Below are 23,891 nucleotides of genomic sequence, written 5' to 3'. Positions count from 1 at the left end.
GTTACATCCCTAGGCGGAGCAAAATATTTTGTCTCATTTTTTAATGAATACTCCAGGAGATGTTGGGTCCCTATTAAGAAGAAGTCAGATGTGTTTTCCACTTTCAAAAACTTCAAAGTGCGGGTGGAACTTGATTCTGGAAATAAGATCAAGTGTTTCAGAACAGATAATGGAGGAGAATACACAAGTGAAGAATTTGATGACTTTTGCAGGAATGAAGGCATCAAAAGACAGTTCACAGTGGTGAACACTCCTCAATAAAATGGAATGGCAGAGCGGATGAACAGAACCTTGTTAGAAAGAATAAGAACAATGTTGGTGGATGCAGGCCTAGAAAAATCATTCTGGGCAGAAGCAGTCAATACCGTCTGTTATTTGGTGATCGAGCTTCATCAACTGCAATAGAGCTAAAGACATCAATGGAGATGTGGACTGGTAAACCAGCTGATTATTCAAACCTCCATGTATTTGGAAGTATTGTGTATGTGATGTATAACTCCCAAGAAATTTCAAAGCTGGATCCAAAATCCAGGAAATGCAAATTCTTGGGGTATGATGATGGTGTAAAGAGGTATCACTTATGGGATCCCACTGCCCGTAAAGTGATCATCAGCAGGGATTTTATCTTTGTAGAAGATAAGCTACAAAGAAAAGAAGAACATGGTAGCACTGAAAAGTCAGAGACTACACATATACATGTGGAAAAGAAGTTTGAACAAGGAGAGTTTTCTGAAGCAGAACCAGCACATGATGAAGAAGAACCGGAGAGTTCTGAAGCTCCAACAACTCGTCAATCAGATCATGTGAGAAGACGTCTCAATTGGCACTCAAATTATGTTATAGAAGGTAATATTGCATACTGCCTTTTAACAAAGGACGGTGAGCCATCAACATACCAGGAGGCAATAAACAGCTCATATGTTTCACTGTGGATGATGGCGATGCAAGAAGAAATTGAAGCCCTTCATAAAAATAATACATGGGACCTTGTGCCACTACCACAAGGAAGGAAGCAAATTGGTAACAAATGGGTCTTCAAAATTAAGCGAAATAGTAACGACCAAGTTGAGAGGTATCGTGCAAGACTGGTGGTCAAAGGATATGCTCAAAAAGAATGTATTGATTTCAATGAAATCTTTTCTCCTGCAGTTTGACTAATAATAGTTCGAGTAGTCTTAGAAATGTGTGCTACATTGAACTACATTGAACTTACATCTAGAGCTGCTAGATGTTAAAACAACTTTTCTTCATGGAAATCTTGAAGAATAGATTTACATGCTCCAGCCTGAAGGTTTTGAAGAAGAAGAAAAGAAGAACTTGGTTTGTAGGTTGAACAAATCTCTGTACGGTCTAAAGTAGGCGCCGAGGTGTTGGCATAAGAGATTTGATTCATTCATCATGTGCCTTGGATACAACAGACTTAATGCATACCTTGTGCTTATTTCAAAAGGTTTGGTGATAACGATTTTGTTATTTTGCTGTTTTATGTGGATGACATGTTGGTTGCAGGACCCAACAAAGATCATATTGAAGAATTGAAGGCACAACTGGCTAGGGAATTTGAAATAAAGGACTAGGGATCAACAAACAAGATTCTAGGGATGCAAATTCACCGAGACAAAAGTAATAGGAAGATTTGGCTTTTACAGAAGAATTACTTGAAGAAGATCTTGTCAAGATTTAGCATGCAAGATTGTAAGCCAATTTCTACCCCTCTTCCTATTATCTTTAAATTATCCTACAGTATGTGTCCTAGAAGTGAAGAAGAGAGGATGGAGATGTCTCGAGTACCGTATGCATCGACAATGGGAAGTTTAATGTTCGCTATGATATGCACAAGACCAGACATTGCACAAGCAGTGGGAGTGTGATACATGGAGAATCCAGGCAAAGAGCATTAGAATACAGTAAAGAGGATCCTGAGATACATCAAAGGGACCTCAAATATTGCATTATATTACGGAGGATCAAACTTACTAATAAATGGGTATGTAGATTCTGACTATGCAGAGGATTTGGATAAAAGCAAATCTACAACATGATATGTGTTCAAAGTTACTGGTGGAGCTGTAAGCTAGGTTTCTAAGTTGCAGTAAATTGTGGCTACATCCACAACAGAAGCAGAATATATAGCAACTACACAAGCCAGTAAAGAAGCAATTTGGTTGAAGATGCTATTGGAGGAGCTTGGGCACAATCAAGAGTATGTCTCTCAATTTTGTGATAGTCAAAGCGCCTTGCATCTAGCAAGGAATCCAACATTTCATTCAAGGACAAAGCACATACGAGTTCAATATCATTTCATTCGTGAAAATGTGGAAGAAGGGACGGTAGATATGCAGAAGATCCATACCAAAGATAACATAGCAAATTTTATGACGAATGCAGTAAATACTGATAAATTTACTTGGTGTCGATCCTCTTGTGACATGTCAGAAACGTAAGCAACATGAAGATACAAGGTAGAAAGAATGGTGTGAAGATATGATTGTTCCAATCAAATCTTCAAGTGGGAGATTGTTGAAAATTCAATGCATGGCCGACTAATTAGCATGGGGCGGCTAATTTAGTCAAATTTGGCCACCAAATTGTTAAAATAATAAATGGTAAAATTACTAAAATTAATCCTTATACTTTAGAGTATTTATAAGATTAGTCCTTAATGTTGAAAACATTTTGATGTTTCGATATAACAAATTAAGTATAATTGAATTTTAAGATTTTATAAGTATATTTGATTCAATCAATTATAAAATTATTACTCCAAGTTTTTCAAGATCAATTTCAAACCCTAATAAATGTGTAAAATTGTGTTTTATACTTAATATATTTTTTAAACAATTTTCACAAAATATTTTGAACCAAAATCAAGCCTAAAATCAATTTTTCAAAGGGATGCACCGATGCACCAATCCATGCATCGATACACCAATGAATAAATTGAACATCGAATGCAGTTTATGCACCGATGCACTATCCATGCATCGATGCACTCAGGGTTTTATGAAAACATCGAATGCATTTGATGCATCGATGCACAAGCAATGCATCGATGCACTCAGGCTATTTTGAAACATCGAGAGTGCATCGATGCACCTTGTGTATGCATCGATGCACGGACGCTCCCAACTGGTTTTATTAATTGTTTTCACACTTAAACGGCTCTATTGACTCCACTAATCATCCCCAACGTTCAGAATCAATTGAAGGATTATTTAAACAAGATTAGAAGCCATTATCCAACAAGTAGAAATAACAAGAAACAAGAATCAAGTGAGAATCAAAGAGAAAGGATTAAACTCATTGTTTGAGCACTTCAAGCTTATTTTTCATTCAATATTCATCTTACTTTCAAGAACACTACTTGTACTCAATTGTATTTATTCTTGAGTGTTCTTTCTTTGTTCTAGAATTGTGCAAACAATCTACCTTGTGAGGTTTTCCTTGTAAGTTTGCAAATTTGTAATCTTCTCTTTGAAAAAGAGTGTTATCAAGAATTGGGGTATATTATTGAGGGAGTTGTAAGGTTATCTCTTTGGCCTCAAAAGAAAGAAAACATTAGTGAATTTGTTGGAAAATCCTTAGAGTGGGTAGCTAAGGTAGTGGACGTAGACTTTGGTTGAGAAAGTCGAACCACTCTAAATCGTTGTGCAACTTCTTTCAATTTTCTGTTAAAGCTTCCACCAAAATTTTAATTGCCAATTCACCCCCCTCTTGGCCTATTCCATCGATCGATTAACTCAACAATTGGTATCAGAGTTTGACTAATTTGAAGGTTTAACCGCCTCTTGAGTATATCCGGGATGAGTTAAATTGATAAAGATGGTGTCTACTTCCGGTTCATTCTCCATGGAAGAATCCAAACCAATTGACGCGCCTCCACACTTCAATGGAACAAATTATCATCGTTGGAAGAAGCTTATAATGATATTTATCCAAGCATTTGATATGGAAGCTTGGATGATGGTTGAGAAAGGATATTATTCTCCAACAAAGAAGGCAAACAAGTGGAGTGATCAAGAACAGAAGAGAGCTCAACAAAACACAAAGGCTATGCACATGTTATGTTTGTGCAATTGATCCTAATGTATATAAAGGAGTTTCTTCTTGTTCAAGTGCCAATGAAATGTGGGATAAGCTTGAGGAGATCTATGGAGACAAAAAAGAAAAAGAACCAATAAAGGTGATGTCTCTATTAGCTCTCACAGAGCCAAATGTATCTTTTTTTGAAAGCTAAAACAGACTTGGAAAATCAAACTGAAATGTTGAGAAAGGAGTTAGAGCTTTCAAAAATAAAATCTGAAAACTTTGAAAAAGAAAATTTCAAATTAAACAAACTTCTTCTAGAAACAAAAATGGATTTTGAAAATCAAAATGAAATCTTGAAGAAGGATTTAGAGCTTTCAAAAATGAAATTTGAAAGTATTGAAAAAATAAAATTTCGATTTGAAAGTTAAGCTTGAATGTTTAACAAAAGAAAAAGATATCATTTTAAATAATTCATCTAGTTCAATAATGACAATATGTTCACATTGTCATTATCATGGTCATAAGGAACATACTTGTCCTTTAAAGAAAGGAAAACGATTTAAAATTAGACAAGTATGGGTTCCAAAAGGAACAATAAGCATTGAAACTAATGTTCAAGGATCCAAAGCAATTTGGATACCAAAATCTACTTAAATGTCTCTTGTAGGTGTGTGGGAGCAATGGTGATGAAGAGGATGATATTCAAGATGATCTAGCCACACATGAAAAAGGAATGGGTAACCTCTAAACTTAATGTTTTGATTTTATTTGGTTGCTCATTTAGTTTATGCATGCATGAGGTTTTAAATGTTGAATAATTCTAAATGATTATGTTTTATCTCATGTATGTTGAAAAATATTGTATGATGAACATAGTAATCTTTGGTAATGTTTTATAACCTCTAGTTCATCATATTAATTTTTGGTCAAATTTATTTTTAAAATATAATTGATATCTCTTTAACAATTGATATCGATTTTTCAAGAACTTTGGTTTTGCAAAATTTTGACCTTAAATTTTTCTTAATGACTATGCATAGATTTTTTTTAAAAAAAATTATAAAGTTTTAATGCGTAACATTTTCAAAAAAAAACTTTATGCATGTGCTCTTAATCTCGATAATTAACATTGCATAATGTTTTGTATATGAATGGATTAAAGTATAATCCGATTAGATGAATTTGACAAAAGATACAATGTCTTATTTTTTAAATTAAGTGTTTGCAAAATTGATTGACATTGCATCTATTTTGATTATGCTGGTTGGTCATAGAATAGGAAACATTTACATGGTGCATTTAGATTCTATAGACATGACTAATTTATGCCTAGTTGCAAAGGATGAGCATGATAGTTGGTTATGGCATAGGAGACTAGGACATACTAATATGAGTGTTTTGCAACGACTAATTCAAGGAGATTTAGTTCGAGGGTTGCCTAAACTTAAATTTGATAATGATAAAATCTGTGATGCTTGTGCTAAAGGAAAACAAAAAGGAATTTCTTTTAAATCTATCAATGACGTACCCACTAGTAGAGTATTACAATTGATCCATTTAGATCTTTTTGGGCCATCTAGAACTACTAGCTTGGGTGGAAAATAATATGCATTTGTTTTGGTAGATGACTATTCTAGATATACTTGGGTTCTATTCTTAAGTACTAAAGATGAAGCATTAGAAAAATTCATCACGTTTTCAAAAGTAATCCAAAACGAAAAAGGTTACTCTATAACTAGTGTTAGGAGTGATCATCGAACTGAATTTGAAAATCTTGGATTTACTGAATTTTGTAATTCTAATGGTATTAGCCATAATTTTTCAGCACCTAGAACCCCTCAACAAAATGGAGTTGTTGAGAGGAAAAATCGAACTTTAGAAGAAATGGCTAGAACCATGGTTTGTGAAAACAATTTGCCAAAATATTTTTGGGCAAAAGCCACAAATACCGCTTGTTATGTTATTAATCAAGTAATGATTAGGCCTATTTTGAAGAAAACTTTATATGAACTATTTAAAAATAAAAAACCCAACATTAGCTATTTTCATCCTTTTGGATGTAAATGGTTTGTTTTAAACAACGATAAAGATAATCTTGGAAAATTTGATGCTAAAAGTGATGAAGGATTTTTTCTGGGTTATTCTTTAAATTCTAACACTTATCGAGTATTTAATAAAAGAACTTTAGTTGTAGAAGAGTCTATACATGTTTTCGATGATAATCCCCTTCCGAGGAAGGATTCTTGTGTGAATGATGATGTAGTCATTATAAATATAAATGACGTTGGAGAACCATCATCAAAGGAAAAAACGAAAGACGGAGAAACTCAAGATCCTCTCGAGAATCCAACCATTGAAGAAAGGGAAGTCTCTTACCCAAGGGAATACAACTATGTCAAAGATGGTGAGATTATAGGTGATCCATCAAAAGGGGTAATAACTCGTTCTTCTCTTAGAAATATTTGTAATTATGTTGCATTTATCTCATGCATAGAGCCTAAGAATATTAAAGAAGCATTAAATGATGAACATTGGATTATGGCTATGCAAGAAGAGTTAAATCAATTTGAGAGAAGTAAGTATGGACATTAGTTGAAAGGCCTAGTAATAAATCTACTATAGGTACTAGATGGGTATTTAGGAATAAGCTTGATGAAAGTGGTAATATAGTGAGAAATAAGGCTAGACTTGTTGCTCAAGGCTATACTCAAGAAGAGGGCATAGACTATGATGAAACATACTCTCCCGTAGCTAGGATGGAAACAATTAGAATGTTATTAGCATTGCATATTTTCATGAATTTAAATTATATCAAATGGATGTTAAAAGTGCATTTTTAAATGGTTTTATAAAAGAAGAAGTGTATGTGGAACAATCTCCAGGTTTTGAAGGTTTAAAATTTCCAAATCATGTTCTTAAATTGGCAAAAGGCTTTATGGTTTAAAATAAGCTCCTAGATCTTGGTATGAAAGATTGTCAAACTTTTTAATTGAAAAAGGCTTTTCAAAAGGGAATATTGACACTACATTGTTTTTAAAGCATAAATGTAAAGATTTATTAGTATTTCAAATTTATGTTGATGATATAATATTTGGTGCTACTAATGATGTTCTTTGCCAAGAATTTTCTAAGCTAATGCAAAGTGAATTCGAGATGAGCATGATGGGGGAGCTCTCATTTTTCTTGGGACTCCAAATCAAGCAAAGAAAAGATGGAATCTTCATCAATCAAGCTAAGTACGTCAAAGATATGCTCAAGAAGTTTGGATTGGAAAATAGGAAACCTCATGACACTCCAATGAGCTCATCAACAAAGCTTGACATAGATGAATGAGGTAAATGTGTAGATGTTAAATTATATAGGTTAATGATTGGATCTTTTCTATATCTAACTGCAAGTAGACCTGACATTATGTTTAGTGTTTGCTTATGTGCTAGATTTCAATCATGCTCTAAGGAATCACATTTACTAGTTGTTAAGAGAATCTTTAGATACCTTAAGGACACTCCTAGTTTAGGACTTTGGTATCCTAGAGACTCTAACTTTAGCTTGCATGCCTTCTCTGATGCGGATTATGGAGGATGCAAATTAGATAGGAAAAACACCTCCGGTACTTGCCAATTCCTTGGAAATATGCTAATTTTTTTGTTTTCAAAGAAAAAAAATTGTGTTGCATTATCTACCACTGAAGCAAAATACATTTCAATTGGTAGTTGTTGTGCACAAGTTTTATGGATGAAACAACAACTTTTTTATTATGGAATTGAAATAGGTATCATTCCTATCAAGTGTGACAATACTAGTGTTATTTGTCTCACTAAAAATCTCATCCAACACTCTAGAACAAAGCACATTGAAATTAGACATCACTTCATTAGAAACCATGTCGCTAAGGAAGATTTAGTTCTAGAATTTGTTGATACTTTACACCAATTAGCAGATATTTTTATAAAACCTTTAGACAAAGAAAGATTTTGGAAATTTATGAGAGAATTAGGTTTAACTGACCTATTTTCACTTAGTGTTTAAAATAATTTTAGCACTTTTAAGAATAAATGAAAAATGCTTATAATAAAAAAATTTGATTGCATTCTTTGCTAATAGTTAGGGGGAGTTTATGTTCTTTGATGAAAATTAACTTTATGTTCAAATGTAGTTTAAGGATTAATTTGATTGATAGAACATGATTATTTTTCATTATATGAGTTGTCAATACCACTAGAGTCAATTAAATTAGCATTTTGAGTGTTTAAAACGGATTTTTGATATTTTTGTGCTTAATGCATCGATAGACTTAACAGTGCATCGATGCATCCTTGAATGTGCATCGATACACCATGTAGGTGCACCGATGCACTCCTTGAATGTGCATCGATGCACAATGCAATGCATCGATGCACAATGCAATGCATCGATGCATCCGTCAGGTTTTGGGTATTAATACTCTATGTTCTTCATCTTCTCAAACTCCTAACTCTAAAACACTCACGTCGATCACCTCTCTGTCTCTCTAAATTCTCCTTTTGCTCAAAATTAACGAAAAATAGTCGGAATCTTCAAGCTTTTCATCTCCATATCCTGCTAACATCATTAAAACGTGCAAAACAACTTCTCATTCTCATCAATCCGAAATTTTCAAGGTATTTTTCTAAAAACCTCTATTTTATCATATTTTGATTTTAGAACTAGTTTAGATTAGTTCTAGAATGAACATTATATCGGGCATTGATTGTTTGGTGATTAGAAACTAGATTTTACAACAAATTTCGTCAAAAGCACACAATATTTCAAAATTTTATTTGAAATTCGAAATTAAAAAAAATCTTTTGAATTATTTAGATGTTTTTGACTCAATTATGTTGTTTTTCATGAAAATTATACATATTATGATTTTTCAAATAGTTTTCAAAATCATGCCCATTAGGATTCGGTTTAGAGAACCTTGAATTATTGCAGACTCAATTGAGTTTTGGGATTGATTATTGTGCATACATGTGTTTCAAATTACAGGTTACATTCCTTATTCCGATTCCTTAAACCATGTTGAAGATACTCATTTTTTTCATTTAAATATTATTTATATTATCATTATTATTATAATTATTATTATTTTTATTATTATTATTTTATTATTAATAAATATTATTACAGGCCCAAATCATACTGGACCGACCCAGTTACAAAGGACCCAACTGGCCCAAACCCATCAGGAAACCCTAAACCTAATTTAGGATTTGTATCATCTAACCCTAGCCGCCTCAGCATCACAGCCATTGGACCTGAGAGATCCAACGGCCCACACTCATCCAGAACGAAGCCTAGGGTAATGATACCCTAGGGACCATGCGGCCACCGTTCGCCAACCTCTGCTACCACGCTGCCACGACGCCAACCGAAGGATCCAGAAGGCCAAGCCATAGCTGCACACGTTGCCCTCAATGGTGAGTCACCACTGGAAGTTTGGTGACTCACCGAACTCTACTCTTTTACCCGGTCCAAGACAAGCGCCGGTGATGGCTATAAAGCCACCACCGAACCTGCAAAGAAAGAGGGAGGAACCAACAGCCACAGAGCAACCAAACAGAGAGCAAAGATACAAAAAAAATAGAGATCAACTCACAACAACCAACAATCCAACCGAGAAGAGAGAATGAAGGGTTTACCTTACCGGAGAACTCCAAACGGCGCCTGAGAACCAAAAATACCGAAGGTATTTTCCTTAGATCTAGGAAAACCCATAACTTTTTAGGATAAAAGAAGGGTGAAATCGAGTTTAGGGTACTCGGATCTAGGGTTTGGGAAATTTTGGTATTTTCCGACCACCGAAAATGGTGGCCGGCGGTGGGGATTACGGCGATAGACGGCTGCCGCCTGGTGACCGGCTTCCCTCCGATGAGGGAAGCTAGAGAGAGGCGAGAGAGTTTTAAACTCTCTTAGTTTAGAGAGAGAGAGCAAATTGAGAAATGAGAGAGCTGGCCCTTCGGGCCAGCCGTTTCGGGCTTAAATAGCCCTTCCCGAACGACGCTGTTTTGGGGAGGGCTATTTGTGTAATTTTTAAATGTTAAACCTTGTCTGTAGTCCCTCTGTTTTATATATTTTACATTTTAGTCACTGAATCAAATTTATGATCCTTTTAATTTGGTCTCTAAATTTTATTTATTTATATTTTAGCCCTTAACCGTAATTATAAATATTTTAGATAAAATACGTATTTAGTCCTTTAGTTTTAATAATTAATATTTTAATCCCGAGTACATATTTTTAATCTGATATTCGAATTTTATATAATTTTAGTTTAGTCACTAAATTAATAAATAAGGAGAATATCATGTTTAATCCCTGTAATTTTAAATAATTAATTACGAATTAGGTATTTAATTTTATTAGATTATAATTTAGTCACTAATTTTAAATATTTTCATTTATTATAAAGTTTTATTTTTTAAAATATATAGTTCTAATTTTATTTTTATTATTATTTATTTATGTTTTAATTTCACTTGTTTATATTTAAATATTATATTTATTATTATTATATAGTCATATAAATATATATAATCAATAATAATTTATATTAAATCTTAATTTGATTTTACATAAATTATTTTTTTTATCATATTTTAATATTTATTTATTTTTCAATATCAAAGAAAAGGGCAGTCTTAATACAACTGGATGTCCTATTATGGTATTTTAAAATTAAATATTATAAAAAAACACAAAATTTAATTTTATTTAAATTATTATAATATTTATTAATATCGAAGAAAAGAGCTGTCTTAAGGCACCTAGAAGTCCTTTTCTGATATTTCTAAATAAGTAAATATCTTATTTATGTTTAATATATTTTCTTAAAAATATTTGAATTAAATAGGATTATAAATAAAAATATATTTTGAATTTTTAATAATAGAGACAATTTATAATTAAAAAGTACCAATTTTGGGCGTTGTAGGGGTGCTAATCCTTCCCTAAACGTAACCGACCACGAATCCCTTTTTTATTATTAAAAAGAATTGATTTTTGGTTATAAACGTAGATCAGTTCATCTTTTAACTGATGTTTTCTTAAAACTCTTTTAAAAGATAATTTTTAGGTATTCGACCTACCTAACCCAAAAGGCCGATGACGACTCCCAAATTATAAAAAATATTAAAAAACCATTTATTAAACATCACTTTTCCCGCCAAGTAAAAATAATTCGTGCCCGGACGAAAACCGGTTACGACACATGTCAAATCCTAAATGCCCTAGGACCTCTTCTAGTCGTTCTACCTAACCTCCTAATCCCGTTCCTCCTCCACCTACAAATCTTATAGGAGCCTGTTTTAATATGCCTGAACGTCGTAGAGAAGAATTGTACCATAGATACATAAATTCTTTCCAATCTTATAGAATCCAGGAAGAGCGTATTCCTTCTGTTCAAACCATGATTGATTTTGACTTCGAATACCTTCCGATTCTCAAAACATGGAAGTTTGATAAACTGTTTTCCTTAAAACCTATTGTCTATCATCAGTTAGTCCGCATTTTCTACTCTAATGCGGTATGTATTCAAAATCAGACTCAATGTGGGACTATATGAATTAGATCCTATCTTTTAGGACTATATATTCATATTGACCCTGAGACTATAGCTTCACATTTTGGGCTAGATAAAGATGGTTTATACAATGAGAAAGAAACTGTAGACTATCCCTATATTCTTAATGCTAGTGTCAGTACCTTGCGTACTCATCACGATCGTTTTCTTCATTTGGTGATCTCTTAGTGGTTTAGACCATCCGGAGGTAGGTACTCCACTCTTCGTATGAAGGATTTATGGTGGATGCACTGTCTCAAGAATAAGAACAAAATAAATTTGCCACACATTATATTTAGTGAGCTAGTGGATACCATAAACATTATTCCTTCAAAACACGTCGAAACATTAGTTTATGGGTGTCTTCTCAGTAATCTTTTTATCAAACTCAATCTTAACGTCTCTCTCGACAATCTCATCCCTCTTCAAAACCAAATCAATATCACATCGTTAAAGAAAGCTGATTGGAAATAAGACGAGGAAACCGGTCTATGGGTCTTTCGACCCAATAAGCCAACTCCGGGAGCTAGTTCTTCACGAGCTGCTCCTAGCTCCTCTCGTGCTCCTCCTCCGGCACCGGCTGCATATGATGATCCCGAGCTTCAAGGATTATTTCAAGACATTGACGATCCCGATAATGCGCCTGCACCACAAGAGGATCAAGTGCCTCCATATTTTCGTTCGTTTTTGGAGACATTTGATCTACGGTTTGCTTCCATCGAATCCCATTTGACTGCTAACAACGAAGCGATGAATCATCGCTTAGACTCTTTGGAAGCTCAACATATGGAGTTTCAACGGTAGATGCTTGCACATATGAATGCTCTCTCTCTCTTTAGATGAAAGCACGATTTCCTCCTCCTCCCGATCCTCCAATGGATTAGATTTTTCCTTGTTATGCTTTCTTGGATTTTAAAACTTGGATTGATTTTGATGTTTCTGGATTGTTTATTTTGGATGGTTGAATGTTTGGATTTATGATTTATATGTTTGGATATTTGAACTTATTATATATACTTGGTTTGGTTTTTACATTCAATTTGAGCTTAATGTTTATTAATTTTTGCATCATTTACATATTAGTTACATTATGACCAATTATGTCATTTCACATTTGATTATGAATATTATTTATAAAAAGTAATGGCTAACCTTTCTCTTGATCTTTGATCTTAGCAGTTTAAGTTATATTTATTAATAATCAATTGGGTATGTTTTGATTTCAAAACCTTGTTTAAAACGTCTTAGAGTATTTTTTATTTAACAAAAAGGGGGAGAAGTGTAAAATGGTTAAAGGGGAGAAGTGTTATAGTAAGGGGAGAAATTTTCAAACTTGATTTCAAAATTTATTTTCAAAGAAAATCTTAAAATTACACAAATATTTTGTTATATCAAAAAGGGGAAGATTGTTGAAAAATTTTTGACGTTTCGATATAACAAATTAAGTATAATTGAATTTTAAGATTTTATAAGTATATTCGATTCAATCAATCGAATATCAAATTATTACTCCAAGTTTTTCAAGATCAATTTCAAACCTTACTAAATGTGTAAAATTGTGTTTTATGCTTAATATATTTTTGAAACAATTTTCACAAAATATTTTGAACCAAAATCAATCCTAAAATCAATTTTTCAAAGGGATGCACCGATGCACCAATCCATGCATTGATGCACCAATGAATAAATTGAACATCGAATGCAGTTTATGCACCGATGCACTATCCATGCATCGATGCACTCATGGTTTTATGAAAATATCGAATCCATTTGATGCATCAATGCACTCAAGCTCTTTTGAAACATCGAATGCATTTTATGCATCGATGCACTCTTAGTGCACCGATGCACTAAGGGTCCAACAGTCAAAATATTTAAATTTTACACTTGATGCACCGATGCACCTTGTGTATACATCGATGCACGGACACTCCCAACTGGTTTTATTAATTGTTATCACACTTAAACGGATCTATTGACTCCACTAATCATCCCCAACGTTCAGAATCAATTGAAGGAGTATTTAAACAAGCTTAGAAGCCATTGATCAACAAGTCGAAACAACAAGAAACAAGAATCAAGTGAGAATCAAAGAGAAAACATCAAACTCATTGTTTGAGCACTTCAAGCCTATTTTTCATTCAATATTCTTCTTGCTTTCAAGAACACTACTTGTACTCAATTGTATTTATTCTTGAGTGTTCTTTCTTTGTTCTAGAATTGTGCAAACAATCTACCTTGTGAGGTTTTCCTTGTAAGTTTGCAAATTTGTAATCTTCTCTTTGAAAAAGAGTGTTCTTAAGAATTGGGGTATATTCTTGAGGGAGTTGTAAGGTTATCTCTTTGGCCTCAAAAGAAAGAACAAATTAGTGAATTTGTTGGAAAATCCTTAGTGTAGATAGCTAAGGTAGTGGACGTAGACTTTGGTTGAGAAAGTCGAACCACTCTAAATTGTTGTGCAACTTCTTTCAATTTTCTGCAAAAGCTTCCACCAAAATTTTAATTGCCAATTCACCCCTTATTGGCATATTCCATCGATCGATTAACTCAACACTTAAGCTTCAACTATAAATACTCTATCCCATTTAGCTTCAAAATAATCCCAAATCATTTTAGCTTTCTGACAATACTTGAGAATTTAGAGAGTTTATTGAGAGTTGTTTTCTCCTTTTTATCAAGAGAGAATTATCATTGTTTTCTCCTTGTTAGATCGAGAGAAGTTGTAATTCCTATTTTCTCATTGTGAAATTCTTCTGTCGTTGCCCGTGGTTTTTACCCTATATTATTTAGGGGGTTTCCACGTAAAATTTGTGTCTTCTTTATCTTCATTTTTATTTTCTCAAATTATTAGTTGCGATTTTGCTCTATTCAATAGCCGTATTTTGCAACATAATATGAGAAAACAAGTATAATTTAAATATTAATTTGTAAATAAAATAAAATAATGCAGAAAGGTTGAGTACATCGGTGTTTCGACTAGACGCGCCACAACAATCATCTGAAAGATATGCAGAAGAACATGAAGGAAAAATAAACTAATTAGCGGTGAAGATTTTTTCATTGAAATTGAATTAGAATGAGTTAGTTGCATCATATGTCCCCAAACTATATCTTTTATTTTAAATTGGTTCTTAAACTTTTGAATATTCTAATTTTATCCCTAAACTATGACTCACTCTAAATTAGTTCTTAAACTTTTGAATATTCTAATTTTATCCTTAAATTATGATCATCTTTCTAAATTGGTCCCCCAAACTTTTGAATATTCTAATTTCATACCCAAATTCATCCAAATGTGTAATTAGTTTCAACCATAATTTAACCTAATTTTTTTTCAAACATATAATAATATAATTTGGCCTAATGGTTTTATTGCCAAGGAATGTGATTACTATATACATATAGTTTGGGATGAAATTGGAATGTTCAAAACGTTTGAGGACCAATTTAGAATGAGTGTCATATTTTAGGAATGAAACAAATGTCAAAAGTTTAAGGACTAATTTAGAATGATAGTCTTAGTTTAGGGATGAAATTGGAACATCAAAAAATTTAGGTACCAATTTAAAATTAAATTCATACTTTGAGTACATTGGATGCAATTAACTCTATTAGAATTAAAGAGACATTCAACAATTGTTTGTCCCAAATTTATGTATTTGTATCCAAGTTTAGCCAGTCCCCTTGACACCATTGCATCCACTATAAATAAAACCCATATTAAAATTAATTAATAAAGAAAAATTAAATTCAATAAATATAAATTTATTAATACATCAAATATTAACTCTATTAAATATACATGTTTCCTTTATTAGTTTCTCTTGGATATTGCAACCAAAAGGATTCCAACTGTTCCATCTGATCATCAAGCAATCACATAGTAATATTTTTAAAACTAAGAGTTAATTGCATCATATGTCCCCAAATTATAATTTGTATATTAAATTGGTCCTTAAGCTTTTAAATATTCTAATTTTATCCTCAAACTATGACTCTCATTTTAAATTATTCCTTAAACTTTCAAACATTATAATTTCATACCTAAACTATGACCCCTTTCTAAATTAGTCCTCAAACTTCTTAATATTCCAATTTTATCGCCAAATTCATTAGTTTCAATCATATTTTAACCTAAATTTTGTTTTTTTCAAACATAATAATATAACTTGGCCTAACATTTTTATTAACAAGGGATGTTATTAGCATATATGTATAGTTTGGGATAAAATTTGAATGTTTAAAAATTTTAGGGACCAATTTAGAATGAAGGTCATAGTTTGGGGATCAAATTGAAATGTTCAAAAGTTTGAGGATTAATTTAGAATGATAATCATAGGTATCAAATTGGAATATTTAAAAGTTTAGAGATTAATTTAAAATGAGAATCATACTTTGAGTACATGTGATGAAATTAACAAAAAAAACTAAACAAGAAAAGATACGATAATAATTATAGAATAAGAGCTTACCCATAGGCGGTGTCCGAGAAAGTCCATTAGCCAAAAGAGTTTCTCCTCTCATGATAGAGCGGCCACCGGCGGCGGCGGCAACTTCACTGGCATCCGACACCAGCCAAACGCGTAAGGCCATTAGGCTTACTGCGAAACTCAAACATGAAGAATCACCCATACACATGCCAGCTTTTCGAATTCCGATAAAGCAAAAGGATTTTGCAGTATATGATCCCAGGGATGAGCAGGTATTTATCAATGTTATTAAAATCGGACCGGACTGGCCGGTTCGACCGGTTGAACCATGAACCGGTGGCCTGTCCGGTCCGGTTAACTCCCAAAACCGGATTAGTACAGAATCGGTAAAGAATCGGAAGAACCGGTTGAAAACCGGGGTGAATCGGCTGAAAACCGGTAAAACCGGTTTGAACCGTCGGTTCACTTTTTTCTTTAAAAAAATTTTAAACCAAACAACGTCGTTTGTTCAACGAGCCGAGTCAAATTCGAGTATTGTTGAGCTCGACTCGAACTTGAAAACTTTAAAAGTAAGCTCAACTCGACTCAAAAACTCACGAGCTAAAAATTATCAACTCGAAATATAATATTAAAACTTGAAATCGAAAAGGCTCGAACTCAAAAAAAAAATTTAGAAGTTCGATTGAAGCCTAAAATTTGAGCTCAATTGAAGCCTAAAATTTGAGCTCAAATAAAGCGAAAGAATAGTTCGCTTTGTGCTCACCAAAAAACTCCATGATTTTGAATGTCAAATTATCTCTATTATTTATAGAAGTAAGTTGGGATGCTCTTCTATGTTTTTTAGCCATGTGGGATTGTTTTGTTCTCATATTTTTACTCTTTAAACTTTTGGGATACTCTTCTATGTTTCTTAGCCATGGGAGATTGTTTTTTTTAAAACAATTAAACCAAATGACATCATTTGTTATGATTTTTTTAAACCCCGATTTTATTTTTTTGATTATAGTTATATAATTATATTTATTATTTAATATGTTTTACCTTAAATATTACGTTGTAGTTGATTTGAATCATTTTGTTTCACTTGATTTTATGGTTTTTCATTTATACATGTTATGAGTTGTGATATTTTTATACCTTTTAATATTGTAAACTTAAAAAATGTTACATATATATTAATATTGCTTTGAATATTATGTAAAATTAAAAAAAAAATTATTTTATATAAAATCCGGTTGAACCAGTACCTTCACCGGTTCAATGTCCGGTCCGATTTTAAAAACATTGGTATTTATTAACAAGGCCAATTTTATTTCATTTTCTTAATTTAATTTTTCATTAATTCCCATAATTAGTGTGACGGTGATAATAACCTAATTTTTCCAATGTATACAACAAGCTTGGGTTACTTTTTCATTACGAATGAGAGGGTGAATTTTTATTCAATGGGTAAATTACAAATTTAATAACCTAATTTTATTTTTTCTCCAAATTTATTTATTGTGCTTTTAATTTTTCCAATTAACTCACTCAATTTTATACATATATTTTTTGGTCACTTTATCGTAAAACTTTTAACGGCGTTACGAAGTAGATTAAATAAATGTTTTTTTGGATAATTCCATTTTATTTCCCAAGAAAAACAAGAAACATGCTACATAAACAACTATTTAACTCCAACCATTACAAACAACAAAGGAAACAACCATTATAAGTGAACCCCACAACCTTAAGAAATACCCCACTTCACACAAAGGGAATCGTCCCTAGGATTAGCTCTGCTGATAGCCCATCCTTTCAGCCGAATCTGGATAGCCTCCTTAATGTCCTTCAACACATCACCCACCAATCTAACTTTGCCCCCAAAAAGCCTACTATTTCTCTCCTTCCAAATGTTATACACATGACAAGCCCAATCAAGCTTAAACACCCTCACAATGAGAGATTTCCATTTAAAGCAGTGAACAACCCATGCCAGCTCCCTATCCCAACAATTAACCCAACGAGTTACACCAAACAAAGTAAGAATATCACCCCACAACTCCCTCACAAAACCATAATCAAAGAACAAGTGATCCCTAGTCTCAGCCTCAGCACCACGGAGGACACACTTATCATTCTTAATGCTTAATCCCATTCTCAAATGTTTTTTAATAATTAAAAGACAAGTAAAAAAAAGAATGTTATTAAAAAATAAAATACTCTAAATAATATTATCCAACTTTAATTTCCCAAATAGAAAATTACCTAATTCAACGACCAAAGATTACCAGCTTCTGACCAGGACTAACCACGCTAATAACCACTACTCGATATATTAATTTTAAATTTAATTTTTAAATTCTATTCTAAAAATATAATTTTGTGTTATGTTTAATGAATTTTAATTTTTTAAATTTTGAACTTTAATTTTAAATTTCAATTTCATTAAGTAAGAAAACATGGGGCTTACTAATTGGAAAAAGATTCACCCTCTCATTCGTAATGAGAAAGTAACCAAGGCTTGTTGTATACATGGGGTACGAGGATAAGATTATTATCACCATCACACTAATTATAAGAAGGGTTGATGTAAAAATAAATGTTTCAAATATATCTTAAGTTAACTTTACGTATTTAAAAAAATTCGTTAAAAATAGGTGTATAACATTTTTTGTTATACTTTTGGATGTCTAAGTCTAATTATCGTTAAAAAATTGTTATCCAATTAAAACACAAATGTCCTTTAATTTAATTTCTAATATTTTTTTTAAATTCAAATATAAATTAGATTAAATTAAATAAAAATATATTTTTGATCCTCATTTATGGTAAAATAAAAAGTTACTATCTTTTTTCTCTTCTCACTCTCTCCTCTCCTCTCCTCTCCTCTCCTCTCCTCTCCTCTCCCTTTCATTCTTCTTTTATTTTTCCTCTGTTTCAATACAGTGTTTAGAGTTAACATTTTAAACTAAATTGAAACCCTAAAATTACACAAATTTCATATTTACTCTTTAAGGTCCAAAATACATGAGATTCACCTATTCTCAGTGCTCATAAAACAATAACTCAAGTAAACAAAAAAATCAATTAAAATAATCACTATTAGATATGATTATGAACACTCGTAAAATTTTAAATTTAAAAGATTTTTAAAATTTATTAATCTTTAATTTAGAAAATAAAAATTACCTCTTTCACTTACGAATACCCATAAAATCTCTTTCCTTTGCTCTAAGACATATTTGAACTGTAAATGGGGAGTTTCATTCATCAATAACAATACGTGACCCTGGAACTGTAACATGGTTTTGACGATTCACTCGACATTTTCATTGGTGAAGAGTAAATATGAAATTTATGTAATTTTTAGGGCTTCAATTTAGTTCAAAATAATAACCTGAAACTCTATATTGAAATAAAGGAGAAAAGGAAGAAGATTGAAAGGGAGAGGAGAGGTTAGGTCAGGAGAGAGTGAGAAGAGAAAGAATGATACTTTTTTGTTTTACCGTAAATGAGATAAAAAATATTTTTTATTTAATTTAATTTAATTTATTTTTGAAGGGTTCTAACTTATGGCAAGATAGAACCAAACCTCACTTCAGTTGGTGTGTGAGACGGATCCTCAATGCTAGGGAGGGGGCTTTTTTTGTTGCTTGGGAGTGTGACTGACTGGTGTTTGATTACCACTGCTTGGATCTGGTTTGAGGTCAAGACTAGTAGTGATGTTGTTTGTTGGCATAAATTGGTGTGGTTTCCCCCTTAATGTACCCAAGCATGATGTCATTGCTTGGCTTGTCATTTTAGGAAGGCTTTTCACAAAGGATCGATTGTTACGTTGGGAGGTTTTGGTGGATTGTCAGTGTGTTTTGTGGTCAGCTAGAGTTGCAAGACCATTTGTTTTTCTCTTGTCCGTTCTCTAAGCTGATATGAGGAGGGGTGCTAAAGTTGTGTAATGTGCACCGACATGTTATGGATTGGGATCAGGAGCTCAATTGAGCTATTTCTCTGCTCAAGGGTAATTCTTCTATCTTGAGAGTGGTGTGAAATGCTCATTTGTACTTTGTGTGGCTTGAACGGAATAACAAGATCTTTCAATCTCTTTCTAGCTCATTTGATGGTGTTTTAAGTCAAATTATTGAAGTGTTTTAAGTCAAATTATTGAAGTGGTTCAAGTCCAGTTTAGTAGAAAGCGTCTTGTTCAAGTAAAGTTGGTTAATTTCCAGATGTGTGGGGCTTGGGATATCTCCCCTAGTGGGTGTGGTTTTGTTGGGTTTTATGTGATTTTGTTGGTTGTAGTAATGTTTTGCTTCCTTTTGGGTAATAAATTTTAAAATTATAAAAAAAACATTTGAAAGTGTAACGAAAATAACGTTAGACATATATTTTTAACTAGAATTTCCTTAAACACTTAAAGTTAACCTAAGATATATTTTGAACACTTACTTTTACATTAAATCTTCCCATAATTGGTGTGAGATTGATAATAACCTTATCCTCGTAGCCCATGTATTCAACAAGCCTTGGTTACTTTCTCACTGCCAATGGGAGGGTGGATTTTTTTTTGTCAATGAGTAAGTCCCATGTTTTCTCATTGAAGGAAATTGAAGTTTAAAATTAAATTTTAAAAATTTAAAATTCATTAAACATAACACAAAATCATATTTTAGAATAAAATTTACAAATTAAATTTAAAAATAATATAAAAAATCGAAAAATCAAATAATTTATTTTTAAAAATAACCGGATTGTACCTATTTGTCTCGTACTCGTTCAATTCAACAAACATGATATTTGAATCCAACGATGAATAACAGAAACACCAAATCGGACGGTTCATGTGCTGGAACCGCTCCACAATACTCTAGTCATCCTCCAAATTCTTTCATTTATTCGTTTGGATCGGGGACGAGCAGTTTTGGAAGGAAAGCAGGTAAGCAAATTTTCTTTTCAATTCAGTGCCCATTGTGATTCTACCTGCAAACATACCCTCGGATTATATGCGGGCTTTAGCCTCAGAATGTGCACCGCCAATTCGAAGAAAATATGTAAAAAATCCTCCAGATTTACGAATAAAGTCTTTAGAAGAGTAGTTCCAAAATAACAATAATCTGAAGAGGACTTTGTCATTTAGCATCCGTTGGAAATAAATTCCATGTAGAGCTTCAGTTTGCTTCTTTTAAAATGTTTGCAAAGGTCAACTGCTTACACATTGAGTTGAGCTGCGTTTTGTGTCTATGTTTCCCCGTTAGAAAGTGTTGAAATGTGAGGTAATAACCGAATAATTGCAAGGTTTAGTTATATAGGATATCAATTCTAGTATGCATGTTTTGTCTCTGGTTTGGTGTTGTCAGAAAAAAAATCAGTTATTCAGAAATATATTAGTATTTCTTTGGCATTCATAGGCATGTTTAAGACTTTGCCAATATACGAGTTAGTTAATTTAGTTGGTGGAGGTTGTATTTGATTAGTGGATAGATTCTCAACCTTTGGAAGGTAACAAATAAGCTAATGTTTTGTGATTACCTGTTTGTTGATCATCAGCTGGATTATTGGTAAATCGAAGCAATTTGGTTGTCTCACTGTTTCATTGCCTTGAGACTGAAAAACACTCATGACCTCATGCTTGAGCTTATCTTCATACTCTTTCTGTGAGAAGATAACATTCAAAAAGTATAGGAGATGCATAAAGAGGGATTGCATTAAAAGGCATCAGGTAGTGTCTGCTGCAAAGAAAGATGGTTTTGGCCTACTGGTTTTTGTGCTATCGGACTTACATACAGACTATCCTGAGAATATGGCATGGGTGAGGAATTTGTCTACAAAGAGGCATGACAAAGATGTTCTTCTTGTTACTGGTGATGTAGCAGAGACCTATGATAACTTCGTTTTGACCATGTCTCTCTTGAAGGAAAGGTTTGAACATGTCTTTTTTGTACCTGGAAACCATGATCTTTGGTGTCGTTGGGAGACAGAAGATGTAAGAAAGACACATATTTTATGAAAGAAATTGAAGTTAGCATGCCAATATATAGATACATTTATGGATATGGTCAGGTGTATTTTCTATTTGCAATTGCATATGCAATTTTACAATATGGTTCAACAATCTCATCTCCTCCGACATTCATTCGTTGTCCGCCGCCGCCGTCCGCCACCCACCGCCGCCGTTTGTCACCGCGTCGGTTGCCACATCCGGTGGATGTTGACCACCAAATCTTCCAGGTTTTTTCATCTCGGCGCCATCATCTCAGTTCTAGGCATCATTATGTTAGGGTGAGCCTTCAACTCAGTGGATCTGGGACGAGGACCTTCGGCTTTCAGTTGTTGGCGACGCATCTTCTTCTCCGTCAAAGATCTTTACGCCTTGGTTTCTGTTTTGCCAGCGTCTCATCGCCTGTCCTATATCTACCTGTTGGACTCTATTCATCACCTACTCCCTTCTTTTTTCGCCGGCAGTCACAGCCTCCATCGCCGGCAGTCACAGCCTCCATCGTCGGCAGTCACAGCTTCCATCGTCGGGCGCTAACAGAACAGTTCCGTCAAGTCCCTGGGTTGTTTTTACTTCAACGGTTTTCTTCATGCGGGGTGCTGGAATCATCCCTTCTGTCCAGCAGAAATCGAAGGGCCAAACTCCTTCATCCTCTGCAGACGCGCTTTCTCCGTCATCTTTCCCTTCTCATCTTGAGGAGGTTCGTACCCATCTTCATTATGGGTCTGCCTGTAGATGTCAAAGAGAGAGAAATGCAGAATCTTCTGAGATGGCTTCCAGGCTTTGAAGATTCTCATTTGAGTTATAAAGGAGAAAAGCCTAAGGGTTTCGCTCTCTTCTCAAATGCAGAATTTGCAGTTGCTGCCAAGGATGCTCTCCAGAAAATGGTTTTTGATTCTAAGTTGAAGTCTCTTTTGCACATTGAGATGGCAAGGAAGAATCTTGTTGTTAAAAGAGGTATTATTTCTAATTCTGATGCTCCTGTTCCTCCAGTACATCCATTACCAAATCCAGCCTCTTTAGCATCTCCAAGTATTCATGTGCCTTTTAAATCTGGGAGTTGCGACGAAAAGTCAGCAGTTGATGGTGTCCACGATGGAATCAGGGAATCTATCACAAAGGAGTGCAATGTTGATAAGTATGGATGCTACACATTATTTGTTGAAAATTTACCAGAGAATATCCATTGGAAGAGGCTTGTATCATTTTTTTGCTCCCATGGTCAGGTTATTGATGCTTTTATTCCAAATAAAAGAAATGCAAAAGGAGTTCGTTTTGGTTTCATTCGCTTCGCTTCAATCGAAGAAGCAAGGAGAGAGACCTCAAAAATGAATGGCTCTTATATCGACGGCAGCAAAATTGGCGTTTCTTTCGCTAAATTCAAACCTCGTCAATCCTATTGGAGAAAGTCTTCCACAGGTGTTCTCCACAAGTCTGGGATGGAAGATGATTCGAGGAAGAAGCATTATAAAGTCGAAGGTGTTATTGATGAAGAAAAACTTCAGGTGTTGAATTATTGTCTAGTGGGGTGGTGTAAAAATTTCATCAAAATCAGTCATCTCACTAGACAAATGCATGCGAAGGGCCTCACTGGCTTCTCCTTAATGAGAGCTGCTGGAAATGCGGTATTAATGATTTTCGAAGATTCTGCTTCTTTGAGAAGTGTGAAGAACGATAAATCAGAGACTCTCGCAGAGTGGTTCTCTATAATCGAAGCTTGGTCAGAGAGTTTGGTATTGGAATGTCGTCGAGTATGGTTAGTTTGCGAGGGTGTTCCGTTTCACACATGGAATTGGGATACCTTCAAGAACATTGCTGATAGTTGGGGTCAGTTACTAGCAATCGACGAAAGCTGTCAGTCACCATCATCCTTTGATCG

General features: G+C 33.5%; 1 protein-coding gene and 1 pseudogene across 1 annotated transcript; both read right to left on the bottom strand.

Moving 5' to 3' along the window:
• The window catches only part of LOC120114879, a 31,119-nt pseudogene extending 14,876 nt beyond the window's left edge, over positions 1–16,243 (bottom strand).
• Positions 16,244–17,770: 1,527 nt separating this feature from the next.
• Positions 17,771–18,178, bottom strand: LOC120114908. The gene has a single exon (XM_039135685.1). The coding sequence runs from the start codon at positions 18,176–18,178 to the stop codon at positions 17,771–17,773; it is 408 nt and encodes a 135-aa protein (XP_038991616.1).
• Between the last annotated feature and the right edge of the window lie 5,713 nt (positions 18,179–23,891).

Source organism: Hibiscus syriacus, unplaced genomic scaffold (genome assembly GCF_006381635.1).
Source record: "Hibiscus syriacus cultivar Baekdansim isolate YM2019G1 unplaced genomic scaffold, ASM638163v2 tig00110253_pilon, whole genome shotgun sequence".
In the NCBI taxonomy this organism is placed as follows: domain Eukaryota; kingdom Viridiplantae; phylum Streptophyta; class Magnoliopsida; order Malvales; family Malvaceae; genus Hibiscus; species Hibiscus syriacus.
This window is presented reverse-complemented; position numbering and strand designations above follow the sequence as displayed.